At 43.7% G+C, this 15,634-nt stretch overlaps 1 protein-coding gene across 2 annotated transcripts in view; it reads right to left on the bottom strand.

Annotated features, from left to right (window-relative positions):
* Aff3 (AF4/FMR2 family member 3) overlaps nt 1-15,634 on the bottom strand; it is a 459,969-nt gene that overhangs the window by 226,254 nt on the left and 218,081 nt on the right. For both annotated transcript variants that reach the window (XM_028775378.1, XM_028775377.1), the window contains one exon: nt 5,841-5,888. In XM_028775378.1, coding sequence (XP_028631211.1) covers nt 5,841-5,888 — 48 coding nt within the window. The remainder of the gene's footprint in view (nt 1-5,840; nt 5,889-15,634) is intronic.

The following is a 15,634-nucleotide window of genomic DNA, read 5'->3' on the forward strand; positions in this document are numbered from 1 at the left end:
ACATTAATATTTCCTGCTCTATAAAGAAGACACAGCAATGGTAAGTCTCACTTGTGGGTACAGATAAGAGCACTTACTCTCTGTTCCATGAGACTCACAGTTAAGCACTATTTTTCTGACACGGCTCCCTTAAACACAGAGAAGGTAAGATAGAGAAGATACCTTGAAAGTTTGAATGGGTTATATGCATGTCAGCGTGCAGTCCCACCAGGCAGAGGAGGCTGGCAAGATCACCGCCCTGCAGCTACAACACTTTAGCTCCTAGCCTCTTGTCCTGTGTTGGTGGGGCTGGACTGAGCACCCCACCTGTCAAGGAGGGCTGATTCTCAAAGGAGCATATCTCCATGTGTTTTCTTTCTGCCTGTCTTCCAGTAAACTGTTTCTCCTACCCACTGAGCCTCTCCTGAGGGGCAGCAGGTACCTAGGGCACTGTGTCATCCTCTACTTTATAGGTATTTTCTGCCCCTCACGGATGGAACACACATAAAAACGGAGTATTGTTCACTGCTGCTGACATTACCGCAATAGTGAAACTCACAAAACCATGAAAACCAGACAACATGGCTAACTTTAGTTTAAAAGTTAGGGAAAGTTATGTCAGGAAAACCAGACAACATGGCTGCAAATGTTGACAGACACTCATGAACAGGCTGAGGTACCTTCCCCTGCTAGGGCAGAAACTAAAGACATGCTTCTGATGATTTTCGAGTTATCTAACTCTACCATCCTGCACATGACTGGATGATTCCTAACTGTGCAGCAGATGAGAAAAAATACTGAGAACAGAATCAGAGTATTCTCAGAAGGAGCTTCCGTACCTCAGGGTTATGGGTTACCATAGCTGTCACCCCAAAGCCTACTGGGTCAGACCCACCTCTCTTACAGACTCAACTCTTTTAGACTCATAGCATACATACAGAGTGTGGCCAGATGGCCCTGCAATGAGTCACTTGGACACCTTTGGTAGGTAGGAATGTAGTCCTTTATACAGGGCTTCTGGTTTCAACCATGGACTAACGGTGATTTTTTTTTTAAATTAGGAATTTATTTATAGATATAAAGTGAAATATAAACACATGAAATTTCTGTCCTTTAACATTCAGATGACCAAAAGCAAGAAGAAAACATAAAACACAACACTATGAAATGCCCTAATTTATCCTTGAGTAAGATTCTAGGTTTTGTTTAGTGAATCCTCTATGTCAACATCAGGCTTTTTTTGCCTTAATAATAAGCAATGGGGTGTATTCATGTTATTCCTTGACAAGTTCTCCCAGGGTTGGTCTTTGTCACTGGTGGGCTTCAATTTGTCATGAGTTAAATCTTTAGAGTTGCAAACAAATTTTAAAAAAAAAAATTATAAAAGAAACAGTACTAACTTTTCTAAAAAGCCGCTCTGGTCTGCAGTGGAGGAGAGGTGACCTGAGCCAGTCTTCCAAATGACCCCAGCAAGTCACTCAGAACAAGTCCTCTCTTTGTTTCTTGTGTTCCCATAGGCACAGAGCAGCTAATATGTTTTCATCTGGGGCAAAGAGCACATAGATGTTGGAACACAAGGCCTCTCTTGTCCCACCACCCAGAGCCTGGCCATGTGACAGGCTTTAATGATGCACTAGCCATGTGACACTGTTTACCATGCACAGGCCTCTCCAGAGATGGTGTGTAGCAGGGATCTTCAGTTTTCTGAGAAATTAAGGGGCGGAGAAAAACTGCTTCCTTGTACTTGCCTGGAGGCCATTCCATTATAAGTCAGGAAATGGATCTCTAGAATTTAAACAAGCATGCTTTACCCCTTTCATATAAACAATAGTACACAACCCTATGCAAATACCCAGGGCTGATAACTCACACAAGGGAGGATTGCTAGGGAGGGAATCTGTTCAGACAGGACACTCAAATGGTCTCTAAACTCAAACCAGAACCTCAAGTATTGGCCCCTTGGTTGTTATTATAAGGCACAGCACTTAGTGGGAGTGCCCTCCGCAAAGTGAAACCTAAAACTTTCTTGTATATAAAACTTGTATATCCTGGATCCCAGCCCTGCACTCCTTCCATTATGTTGTAAAGGGCTTTTATTGGCTGAACAAATGTTAATGTCATTCTATGTTAATGGGCATTGCTACTAAAGGCACCAAGGTATTATTCCACTTGAACCTTCAGGGGTGAGATCAAGGATGACTAGCAGAACTACCTACTCCGAGCATATGTCAGCCATGAGGGCTTCAAGCCCTTACGGCCCATCTCTGCTAGGACTCGGTGATAATTTCACTCTTGGATGAGAGAATTCCACAATTATGCATAGATTTATTAGGTCCCAGGATTAAAAATTCTCTGAGCAAGAGTAAAAAAAAGTAATGATACTTTAGAATGTATGGTAATATTCAGATGATTTGAAAACAGTCACCTCAGCAAAAAATAAAAGCAGGGAGAAGCAGCCCAAGGTAAAGACACGGTTGGCAATGTGAGCCATAAACCGGTGCGAGTTTATTGCGTGGATGTATGGGCTGGCATTTTCACACATGGGAATCCCCTCGACAGCAGAACGGCCCAGCTTCCTTCCTTCAATCGCTGAGAACTGACCCGACACCCCATCCCTCTAAACTCCCTGCCCTATGCTCCACCCCACTTCCCTCTTCTGGTCACAGCTGGACCTTCCTTCCCTTCTTGGGCCTTAAGCGCTTGCTCTCTTGTTTCCAGTCTCTCTCCTGGAAAATGTGGTCTTATCTGTTGTGTTACTACCAGTTAGCTCGGTTGTCTACTGTGAGCTACCTCACCTACGTGCCCGTCTCTGTTCCTTGGATGCCCCAAGTCGACTCAACTCAGAATGTCTACAAATGGATTCCTATCTCCTCCCTCTCCCTTAAACAGGAGTAATCCTGAGTGCCACCATGGTTCTCAGAGTCTGCACCCCTATCCATCTCTCCTCTGCACTTTTCAAGGGTTTTCACCCTTTCTTCTTACTCTCCTTGCCTCTTCACCTCATCCTGCATGGCTGTCGGAATAGGGAACTGAAGTCAATGTGACCATATCACCCCCTTCACCGACCTGATGGCTACCACAGGGCCTGGGCACGCCTGGGAGGCCAGCCCCATCTGGCTCCTCCTATCTCCACCCTCCACTCTCATCATTTGTTCTACCTTGCCCTCACAGGCTTCCAACAGGCTCTCCCATTTCCTTTGCTTGGGCTTCTTCATTTCCCAGTCAATGTCCTATTTATCTCCTACCCACCAGTCACTTCCTCAGTGAGCCCAGCCTGAACCACAAGCAAGGTCATACAGCACATGGTAGGGTCATGTAAATCCCTGAGAATCGGTCTCTACTGGTGTTACGTACTTCCTAACTTGACTACTGCGGGTAGGCAGACAGTTCCGCAAGGGTAAGAGGCCATGGCTATTTAGTCCATCCCTGTTTTCCCAGATGACTTTCTACGCAGAAAGGACATGAGAATTCCAACCATCATCATTCTGAGACATTCTCAGGGCCCTCTGCTTCCTTTACAAGAGACCGTCACCCATTACACAGCATGGCTACACACAATTACTCCTGATGACCTTGGCCACATCCGGTTTCCCCCAGGGAGTCAGAGAGCAGAAAAGTTAGGAAGAAACTTGGGCTCTACAGAGGCTATCCATGGAAACTAGACAACAAGAAAACAATCGGCCACATCCATGACTCAGCCATCGCTTCACAATGGCTTCCTGGGGTTTCCTTTGGAGGAAAACTCACTCTTTCACTTGCTCATTGACTTTGTGTTGGGGCCACAGTCTAGGAGGGACAGATACATAGTAAGTATCTGAGGCTGTTAGTAAAACGGAACCCTGGGCTTACGTCTGGGGGAGACGGTACATTTCAAGAGAGAGGGAAAGATGACGGTGAAGAATAGCCAATCCAGTGAGGCAAGGGATAGCAAGAAAAAATCAGGCACCCCTGGAGACACAGCACATCTGCTGGTAGCTCCTCCATTACTGACTTACTAATGACACCTAAGAGGAATCGGGTTGGTGTACAAGACTCCACTGCAGGACTGATACCTCTACTACTTCATCTAGTACTAGATTTCCTAAAGGTTCTGAGAGGAGGAGAGCTCAAAGAGTTCACTGTCTTCTATCACAGTCCCCACATCCAGGCCCAGTTAGTACATGTGTGGAAACTTCAGCCTCCCATGGGGGCACCGACCCATCCACTATATGGCTCCAGTCTTTCTCTTTGCATCATGCCTGACAGGAGGAGGGCTGCAGAAGAGGCAGCACCCAGTAGGAGGCTCTGAGGCAGTGTGGTAGGAAGGTTAGGGATGGGGTAGACGGGGCCGTGAGGCTGTCATCTGCTGTCTTCATAGAGCGAAAGCTTTACTTGACTGGAGGAATCTGATTTACTTGTGTGAATTTCAATTTCCTTAAAGTATACCTTTTTGATGTATACATTATTCAAGTCTTTATTTCGACTTCAAACCCTGTCTACAGATAAGAACACAAAGCCCAGAGTTGAACACGATGTATGGGAGATACCTGGAATCCCAGCAACCAGGCAATGGAGGCAGAATTGTGGGGTCCAGCCAGCCTGGGAGACCCAGTCGGGAGAGCAAGGATGAAGGAGAAAGGTAAGGGGCGCCAAATGACAAATTTCTTCAGAATGGATACAAAACAGAGTGAAGAGGTGTGCCTCATTAAAGTAAAGGAGGGAGGTACACAAACGTGGGCACTGCAGCCAATCAAAGGGCCCTAGAAATGGAGCGTTTAGCTGCAACATGAAAGCATGATGAAAAGCTTATCAGCATCAAATACTATCCATGATTTAATCCGAAATGAAGCAGGTAACACAGATGTTCTTGAATCAAACATGAACTTGACATAATTAAAGGAGTGAACCTTTGTGCCTTGACCACAGCTTTCTTCAGAAGAAAAAAAAATCATTATGAATTCACTCTAGCTTTAATTATTCTGACCAATTTCTGTGTTTAAAAAGATTTGTGAAATAACATTTTGCAGGAAGAAAAATATCCTGTTTTTTTTTTAATCGATTTGTGAAGGTAAAAATTTTAAGTCAAGTAATTATATCATAATACTTTAATGTGTTGGCAATTCATGTAAAAACACGCAGGGTGTTCAAAAGGTAGGAACACGTGAATGCCCTCCTCTTTATAGCGAATGACCATACCACCTGGTGTGATTTATTTTGGTGTTCTGCCCAGTGCAATATCAGTTTCCTGAGAACTGTGAATTTTTAAGTCATTTCCCTGAAAAAATATGAGGGAAGAAAAACTATAGGTTGATGATGTCTTCCTGATTGTAAGTTGGAACACGCAAACACAGTGCAAGAGCCTAGCCTGTCCACTTGTGTGTGAAACTTATGTGTAAAGGGGAGGCAGTGGGAAGGACTGGAAAACAAGGCATCAAAGAAATTTAAAACTTGCAATACAGCATAGAAATAAACTTTAGACTCCAGCATCATCTCTACGTTGGGAGCTTCTGGTTCTAGTTAAGTTTAGAGGAAAAAAAAAATCACAAGGCAGCCACTGCCTGACTCAGAAAGTGTTATATTTGAGGATGCTGGGGTGACACATGGGAACACACAGATATGACTCCTGCTGTATTTTTCACCTAACATCTGTCTTGCTGGTCTTTAGCTGATCTCTTTAACGGTGTCACTTCAGTGTGCTGCAAAGCACAGGGGCTGTATAAGCTCCTAGATTGCTGTTTTATTCAGTGTCACTTTGGTGACCCAGATGACCATCCTCAGAACCAGGAGGGACCACTTTGATAATGTGGCCACAGGACTTCCTTCTTCTGGGAACTCTATACACATGACCAACACATTGATAAGATTTTAAAGAGCATCCTTACCCGAATTATTTCTTCCACACAGCTGTTGCTTTCTCCAGATCTACTCTCCTGAAAGCAGAGGAAAGATAAATCAGGCTTGATTGAATCGAATTATGGTTACAGAGAGGGGGACAACCAAACTTCCAAATAATTTAGGGGATAAAGCAATGTTGACCTAAGGGGACATTTAAGGCAGGGAACGCTGATGGGGCTATTCCCTGATGGCCAGCTCTCATTGGTCAGTTTTTACTGTGGCTGTTTCCCATTTCCTAGCTTGCAGAGCCACATATGCATGCCCTCGACTTAGCTCAGAGCTCTCCCACTATGTTAATTGAAGCGGGGAAAATTCCCAGAAACACTGAAAACGTCCCAGAGTTCTGAGAGCCATCCATCCACCTTGGGCTCCATCCAAGTGTGGAAACTGGTGATTTTACCACAACATAGATCCAGTCTACCTATGAAATATGTGCCATGGAACGAATGAGTATGGTGATTACCACAGCTTCAATAAATGTCTAGCTCATACTCCTCAAATTCTACATGGAGCAGCAGGATGAGTCTAAAACAAAATACAGAGGAAGAAGAGCTATGGCATTGCCAAGTGGCTCTACCAGAACCTACCAGAACCACTTGCTCTGCAGTCACCCATGCTGCCTTGCAAGGTAGGCAGTGCTAAGGCATGGTGGCCTCAGGTCACAGGGGACTGGAGAGCATGTTAAGGTCCACAGACACTGTTTAGTTACTGCTGGTTACACTGCCAAGAGCAGAACAGAGGATATGGTTTCATGGGAACACAAAAGCAGTGAGCGTCTACCATTGGGTGTGCTGCCTGTCTTCCCCGGGAAGTCATTTTGCGGGCCCTGTAATTCAAGGGTGGCACAGCACAGGGCACTGTACTAGAATGAGACTTTTATTTTTTGATCTGTTAATGAAACCCACTGCTCTTTCTTTACAGCTCTTTCCTCCAGAAATGCCATCTGTGGTTCTCTAGCTAATTCCAAGGCATCCTTGGGGTCCTAGCTCATGCAAAGTCTTCTCAAAGTGGCTATACTTGAACCCGGTGTTCTCAGTAGCATGGCCTTCCTCATCCTAGCCTCCCCATAACTCCAATTCAATACCCCAAACTATCCCTTCACTTATCATACACTCTATATAAAATGTGTCAACTGAACTGAACAGTGTTCTCCACACTGAATGTAATATGTGTGCAGTATGTGTGTCAGCTGATGGCAAGCAAAGTAATGAACATGTTTCTTTCTGCAGTTATTTCATCTTGCCTTGTTGTTTCAGACAGGGTCTAATTACACAGCCTAGATTACTTTGAAACCTACCATTCCCCATCTCAACCTCTCAAGTTCTGGGATTGTATATATTACCACACTAGGTTACACAAAGCTGGTCAGAATCCATCCTTATGTTCAGAAGGTTGACAGTGGCTTTGCAGAGATGGATGTCTCCACTCCTTGCCCTGGTCAGTATGAAGAAAGGTACTAGATTTGAAAAAGTCTTACATGTTTCTGGCACAGGACTGGTGATTTGTGTGACCCCTGCCAACTGAGGTCCAAGAAGTCCACATGACATTGAAAAAAGCCATGTAACACAAGAACAGTGACTGGATTGGATTATGGGATGCCTGATGCCCAGCAATAGAAATTTTCCTGTCCATGGATATTCCCAAACAATAAACACTGTCCTTGAAATATGTCATTTCTCATAGCAGGCATGGCCTAATGTGTTTGCAAAGGGGAATCCTGGAACAATTGTCCCAAAGGCTACATAGAAAAGTCTCAGTCACGCCAGGGTTTCATTCCCGTGGAATGGCCCCTCTGCCATTTAAGTGGGAAGAATTAGTGGTCTCAGTTGGAAAATTTATCTCCAAACCCACAACCATTTCTCTCACGTTCAAGTCCCCAGCCATTTGTAGGAGACAGCATGCTGACTAAGCAAATGCTATCCACTTAATATATTTCCTATTTTCTACCTCTGAAACAATTAGGAGGAAAAAAAAATGTGACCTTACCTTACCTGGGTACAACAACCTACTGAAAATTACTTCAAATTCAACTTTAGGTTTAAACCCTGAAATAAGCCTCCTCTGGGGTGGGGTGTGGGGCAGAGTCAGGGTCAGAGTCAGAAGAGAAGGAAATCTGCTGGTTTTATTTCCTATATATCTTAGAAAGGCTACTACATCCATTCAGTCTCATCAACATGGCCGCTTTAACAAGACCCGAGCAAGGACAACAGGGACTGATATTCAGACACAGAAGAGGGGGGAATTCACATGGGGTCTCAGCCCTACAGAGAAAACCACAGGCAGCTAAGGGACACAGAGCAGAGAAACAGGAGTTCTCCAAGGAAGAGCACACTGATTAGTTACCCAACATCAAATAGTCATCCTTGAAAACATAAATACAAGTTTCACTAGGATTGAGCAGGCTGCATTTATATACTTAGGAGAGAGTGTGTGTGTGTGTGTGTAAGTAACAATAAAGAATTAGAGGTCATGAATTTGAGAGAGAGGTCAAGGAAAAGGTTGGTGGTAGAAGGGTAGAAGAGGGGGGAATGATACAATTATATTTAATTTTAAAAAGATCCAAAAGCTGTGGTTCCTTTGAAAATAAAACACTAATTTCCCTTGATGTGCTATACAAGAGGGACAGGCTGATCTTAAAATGGTCTTTCCTACTATCCTTTAAGTTCCTGATGCTTTACTGTAGTAAAGATACGGGAAGAGAATGTGTAGCAGATGCACTGTGAAACATTTTGGTCCCCATTGCTGATGCAGTACATAAGATTATGACACTGGGTCACCTTGATGGCTATGCAGACCTGATGGGCAGGCCAGACAGACAGCGACCATCAAAAGAGAGCATCGCATTGAGGCCAAGACACTGACTTCTAGTAGCCATCCCAGGAAGTGTCATCCTTGCATCAGAGCCTGAGCAAGTCAGGCAGAGGAAGCCCCTGAGTCTTCTCTACAATTCTCCTGAGGACTCAAGAAGGGGACCATATTGGTTTGAACCTCCAGGCCTCCAGTTGCTCTGGGGTGGGTCCATGGCACAGCACTGAAGGAAGTCTGATTCAGGAGACACCTAGGAGCTCTTTCAGCAAAATTCAATGACTTTAACAGACAGGGAAACTTGGCTTAAAGAAATAAAGGGCTCTATCCAAAATCACCGTGGCAGCAATGATAGCCAAGGCAGGGCCACACACGTTTCTATCAGCCCGCCAGTGACTTTTCTAGTTCAGGCAAACTCCCCGTGCTCAGTCTTGGAGGCTGCCTCTTGTTGACGTGGCATTCATGTTCACAGTGGGGAGATCAAAGGATCCTGGGAACATTTAGGTGTGCTTCTTCATCTGTTGATGTTACACATTATTCAACACTTAGCCATGGCCTCTCAGTCAACTAACCTTTACATCATACATAGAGAAGTGGGGAGGGAAAGGGGAGGAGAAAGATTGAAGTCATTCTCCTTTCTAACCAATGAATTGGACAGGAAGGGTATATATGTCCTCAGAAATGGATGAATAGAAACCCACCCGGTCTTTTTCCCAAATGTACAGAAGGGGATATAGATCAGTGAGTGGAGGAGGGGGGAAAGGACCCAGAGGAGACTTCTGGTTTCGGGGATCTCCCTCAGTTCTGATTTCTGCTACAGTTATGTGCTTTGATCATATTTATACTTTGATAACTTTCTCTGTTTATGGGCAAGGCTGAAACATTCATGCAATTTATGTCTCCAAATTTGTGTTTATATATTTTTTTCACAATAAAATCGCTGCTTCCCTTGGAAAGGTACCCACTGAGAAGGAGGCTGCACCATGTAAATTTTAATTACTCTATTTTTTTGAGGTCTTGTGGCTGTTGATTCATGCTGAGCTGCTGAGATGTTGCTCAGTTGTTTACTGTGACTTTGATGAACACCCCCCTCAGTTTTCTATCATTGCGTTTTGAAATCTGTCATAACAGTCTCACCTCATTGAAACTCCAACTAAACTTCAATTAAAAGCTAGCATCCCTGGCTGATTCTCCTTCCACAGCCTTGGTGGTTCCATGATTTCCCCAAATCCTAGCACTCTCACACACTGCAGAGCCTGCCAGGGAAATGTGGGGATTGAAGTTCTGGGAAAGAAGAGTTACAGAAGCAGCCAGGAGCACAGCATCATGCCCCTAATTACCATGCTGAACACGGCTCACTGGAAGAAGCAAGGCTTAGGGAGAAAAGGCTCCATCAAATCAGAGGGAAATGGCATTTCATAGCAGAAGGGATGAGCCGCACACAGGACTCAGAGTGGAAACAGTTTAACTCTTCATCAGACACACTGTAGCAAAACTTACATTCAAACAGTGCTGAGGTCAAAACACCATTATCAGCAAATCCTCAAAAATCTTTAAACATTTAGAAATTATGTATCCCACACATACACTTAAATATTTCTATAGGGCTACCTTTAAACACATCATACTATTTTTCATTTATAGAAAACCTGAGACAAAGAAATGAAGTATTGTATCAATGCCATGAAAATAGTGCCTGGAAATCTAAACTAACATCATGAACTGCCATAACTCTGTGTGTGGGGGTGGGGGTGGGGGGTGAGGGGTGGGAGATGGGGGGTTTTCTCTACCATTAAGTTCCAGGCCTTACCCTTGAGCACAGGGTGACTTGTGAGCCATGAAGCAGGCAGCCTGTCCTCTCAAATTCTGCTTCTCCACATCTATCCTGACAAGCCATCCCTGAAGGACTGCACTCTGCTTCCCCTATCTGAAATTGGAGCCCCTGTCTCATCTCAGCTACTCAGCCCCCGACCTTCCCTGCTCTGCTCACCCATGGACCTTATGCTCGGTTACTTCCACCCAGCTCTACCTCTGGACTCCTAGTGTCACTACCATCTCTGAGACATTCAGTATGCACACAAAAGCATTTACAATGCCAGCCAGTGCACATGAGGTGCAAGTGAAACACACACAAACTTCATGTTTAGACTTGGGAGCCATCCCCAAAATCTCTTGCTGGGTATTTGTAAACCTTACAAATTTTAACACATCTGGACAATGGAACTCTTTTGGCCTGCTGCCTTGTAGGGAAGGGAGTGTGTGGCGGCCTGTAGTACCCTTTAATGAAAAGAATAAAGCAAGGAAATATTCTGGGTGCCACTGGCTTGCAAGAGCTGTTTATAGAGGACATGCTACCTCTAGTGCATGTCCTCACGACCAGGTCCTGGCAGAGCACTTGGTGCAAATGCAAGGGTCCTTTCTACAGAATTCTTGGGGAACGACAAAATATGCAGCCAATATATTCATAAAGAAAGCTATGTTTATTTTTAAAAAATCAAAAGTTCTGGGGGCTGGGGAGCAGGCTCCGTTGATGAAGACCTGAGTTTGAATTCCTAACTTGTATTCCAGGACTTGTAGCCCTGGTGCTGGGAGTATGGGGAGTAATCCCTAGAATACACTGGCTAGTCACAGTGTTGCCCATTATTGAGCCTTATAAAAACCAAGGGGAGATTGATAGCAGAAGCTGTCAGATGCCAACGTCTGCTCTCTCTCTACCTGTGCGTGCACACATCTGCATGTACTCACAGACAGGCACCCATACAAACACTATACACGCACAAATTAAAACGTTTAAAAATTCAATTTAAAAAATGAATGACCAGGACAGTTGCCTGCATCATAAGAGAAATCTTTGCTTTCCCTAAAACATTAACAAGTAATAACTGTCTTAAAGTCTAATTCCTAGAACATCAACATTTACTAGCTTCATTGAAATTAAACATATACCTATCAACTATTCCACAGACCTCTTCGCTCCCTAATTCCCACATGGGCACCTGTAAATCAAGCCTTTCACAAGCAGGTAATATTCGTAAGGGGTTGCCTTATGAGCATCTCTCTTATAAAAACTTCATTCAAAATATACTGAGCATGGAAAGAATGTCACACGTGGAGAATTCCGCATCTCATCTCAAACGATGCATCATGGTCAGAAATTAGGCACATAAACACATCACATAAGGTTTTCTGTGATCTATGTGTGTACACATAGAGTACATCCCAGCCATAAACACATTCCATTCGGACTTCAGTTTTATCCCATGCAATCTCATTGGACATATGAAAATATTCCAAATATTTTAAAACACCGAATTATGAAATGCTTAATCCTAGGAATTTTAAATAGAAAATCAACTATTATAGATTTAACGCCCCTATCAGATTCTTCGCAATAGGATAAGATCACCCAAATATATTATGATAATGAAAGGAAGTGACATTAATTGGAGCTTGTAGTTAAAAGCACACGTGGCTGTCGGCAAGTTTAGTGGCATTATCAGTGGGCTGCCCTTGTCAAAAGCCTATTGATGCCATGAAGGAATTAGAAACAGAGGCAGTGACTTTACATCTCGGTCACTGATGGATATTGAGTGCTTTGCTGTGGGGTCACGTCACAATGAAGTGCCCAGTGCTGGAAGTCAGGGTCATCTTCTAGACTGTCCTGTTGACACAGGGTAAACAAACTACAAGACGGTTATAAAAGAACGCTCATAATCAACATTGACAAGAACAAGACAAGACCTCTCCGTTCTTCATCCTGAATCACTCCTCCAAGCAAGACGAAGGCCAGCAGGCTCCAGACGGGTGACAGGACCAAGCTGTCTGACACTCACTACCAGGCAAGCCTTCAGGGAGACATCTGAAAGTTGCTATTTCCTCTTTAGTGCCTTCCTGAATTTCATCCTGACCCCAATTATCTATCTGCCTCCTAACCTAATAAAGAACAAATGGTATTTTCTTTGTGACTAGCAGGTTTGCTGATAGGCTATCCTTAAAACACATCCTCTTAAAGGATGAAGAAAAATACACAGGAAAACCACATTTGGTTATCAAGTACCATCCTGAATGTCTTTCCTTCTAATCATGAAATTCTGAACACAGAGACTTGCAAGATGGAAAGAGTAATCCAAGGTGGCTCATGAAATTAACCAATTAAAGAAACTGAGACCTACTCTAATCTGTGTCCCCCGGGTTAGACATGTAATCAATTTTCTATCTACCTAGAATATAAATGGCACCATGGTGCTGTGAATTTGATCATACAGTCTGAAATCCCTCATCCAAAACATTTTAAACCACGTTCCCAATTTCACATTTAAATATTGTCCTAGTTTGATTCTTATTGCTGTGATAAACACAGCAGGTGTGGGGGAAAACTACAAGATATCGTCATAGCATGAGTGACAGACAGGTTTGTATGAGGAGAATATTGCTTCTAACATGCAAGGCAAGGTTTGTGTTTCTAGTTTGTCAACATGACACAAGCTAAAGTCATCTAAGAGGACTCAGTAAGATGGCACAGGCAATCCTGTGGGGCATTTTCTTGATTAGTGATTTGTGTGAGTGGGCCCAGCCCATTGTGGGTGCAATCAACTCTTGGCAGGTGGCCCTAAGGTGTATAAAAAAGCAAACTGAGCAAGCCACCAGACATAAGCCAATGGGCAGCTTTCCTTCAGTCTCTGTTTCAGCTCCTGCCTCTGAGTGCCTGCTCTGAGTTCCCTTCGTAAGAGATTGTGAGAGGGACATATAAGCCTATGTAGGCCTTTCCTCCCCAAGCTGATTTCAGTCCTGACATTTTATCACAGCAGCAGAAACCTTAAGATAAGGATTAACATGTACTGTGTACTGAACAACCCCATTTCACTTCTTGCTCCCCACTCTTCTCTACTCATTCATAGTCTAGTGACCCCACGTGCCTTGTCTTTGTTAGGTTATTCTTCTGAGAATGTCCCAAGAGTAGAAATAAATCAAGACTAAGAAAGGGTCTGAGCATCCATCCAATAGACAGATCAAGAGAATGGAGATGCCCTATCACAGGACAGAACAATCTCACACAGAGTGCCTTACATATTTAAAGCCAATTAATATGAACAAGGATTCAAACCTATCTTAGGGTGCTATAGACAAAGGAGTCTGAACTAGTGTGAGGCCAGCACCTGGGTCATTTTACCTACCTTAAATTCTTCATCTAGAATTAGAAGTTTTCAAAAAGACAATGAATTTGTCTGATTGATTTGCAGGTTCCTGGTTCCCCTCAGAAGTTGAACGAGTTGAATCAGTTAAAATTAATACCTCAAACTGCATGATCTGTGCTAGCTTTAAGGATGTGCTCACTGAGCTGGGGGCAGAGTTCAAGGGCAGTGAGTGAACCGAGGTACGTGACGGCAGGCCACGTCCCAGACGGGAACCCCGGTACTGAACAAACTCAGAATATATAATTCTGGCAATTTCCAGGCAATTTTTATTTAACAAAATATTGAAAGGCAAATTGCCACACAGATTGGGATGAGTTATTTGTAAAAATCCCTGAAGAGAACACAAAGACTCTTCTAATAGCATTAACGTGAGTGCACACAGAGTCATTACAGTGTTCAAGAAGTTAGCTGAATCAGGTAGAGACTTGAGAGACTAGGTATGTGTATTGCTTTATTATTATAAACATGGCAATCTATTACAGTCCCACTCAGCTTTTAAATTTTAGTATTTCAGCTTACAACCCATGAAAGATGCTATATACAGGAACACAGTATTTCCTCTGGACACACAGAAGATTATCAGAGCAACCGCTTTAAGTGAATAAATGGTTCAAATCAATATTCAGGAAAAAAAAGACAGGAAAAAGTTATTATGTTATTAATCCCTGCTGGGGTTTGAAAGGTATGTTCCTCACAGGTCTGCATGCTGGAAGCATGGTCTGTATGCCAGTACTGTATGGTGAGGGGGTCTCTGAGCAAGAGAGGTCTATGCTGCTCTAGTGGGATGAATTAGTGTTTGTGTGTGACTGGGTTGGTAAAGAACAAGGCCACATACACCACATGGCTGCTCTCTTTTCAAAGTAGCCATGTCTCTTTCTGAGTCTTGGCCAAGGGCCCTTGTTCGACATCAGTGTCAGGTGCTTGGGCGTACCAAGAAAGTGCACTGTGAACAGCGGTTCTCACAGGACAAAGGTCTTCCAGCGTGAGGCAGCCGACACAGGGAGTCCACGCTATCCCACAGCATTGCTGGTCTTGACGTCTACCCTATCCACAGCTAAACTCCAGCTGCCCCCTTTCCTAAATCTCCTCTTCACTAGTTGCTCAGTTCTTACCTGTTGTTTTTTTTTTTTTTGAAAAAAAAATGTTGTACTGCAGAAAACCATCAGAATTATTATTTTTCTACATTTTTAAATTTCTGTGTCTGCGTGGCCTTTTATGTTATCCTGTATGAAGAGCACTGCTAGAGGCTTTCATGGACTCGCCAAGAGGGACACTGAGGCTCAGGGAAGAGAAACACCAACCCCAAACACAACAACTCTCGCTTTTTAGCTCTTTTTGTAATTTTGGCTGTAGAGAAATTAAAGTTTCCATTCAGCCAGGCTGGTGCCCCTTTTTTTGTCCCAGGAAACTGCAACAGCTATAAAGTTACCCAGTGGCGCCTAAAACATTGTAGACACGTGCTTGTAGCAATAAACTGTTATCTGTAACTCCCACTGTACTTCTGAGCTGAGAGACAGGATCTGTTATCCCACTAATAAACAACCTGCCAACACTCCAATAATTAGAGCAAAAGGTCCTTTTTTAGACACAGCAGAGTGTAGCCTTCCATGCTAACTTTCGTCTCCGATTTGCTCAGGTCTAAGACCAAATGGCGCTGGCCTGAAGTCACAGAGACAGTTAATGAAAGGTGTTTTCTGCCAGTCACGAGCTGGGAGCAGTGATGATCAATGGTAGATCACACTAAGACCAGGCAGCAATGCAGCAGCCAGGCATGGCTAGCC

This window comes from Grammomys surdaster, unplaced genomic scaffold, assembly GCF_004785775.1.
Source record: "Grammomys surdaster isolate TR1022 unplaced genomic scaffold, NIH_TR_1.0 255, whole genome shotgun sequence".
Classification (NCBI taxonomy): domain Eukaryota; kingdom Metazoa; phylum Chordata; class Mammalia; order Rodentia; family Muridae; genus Grammomys; species Grammomys surdaster.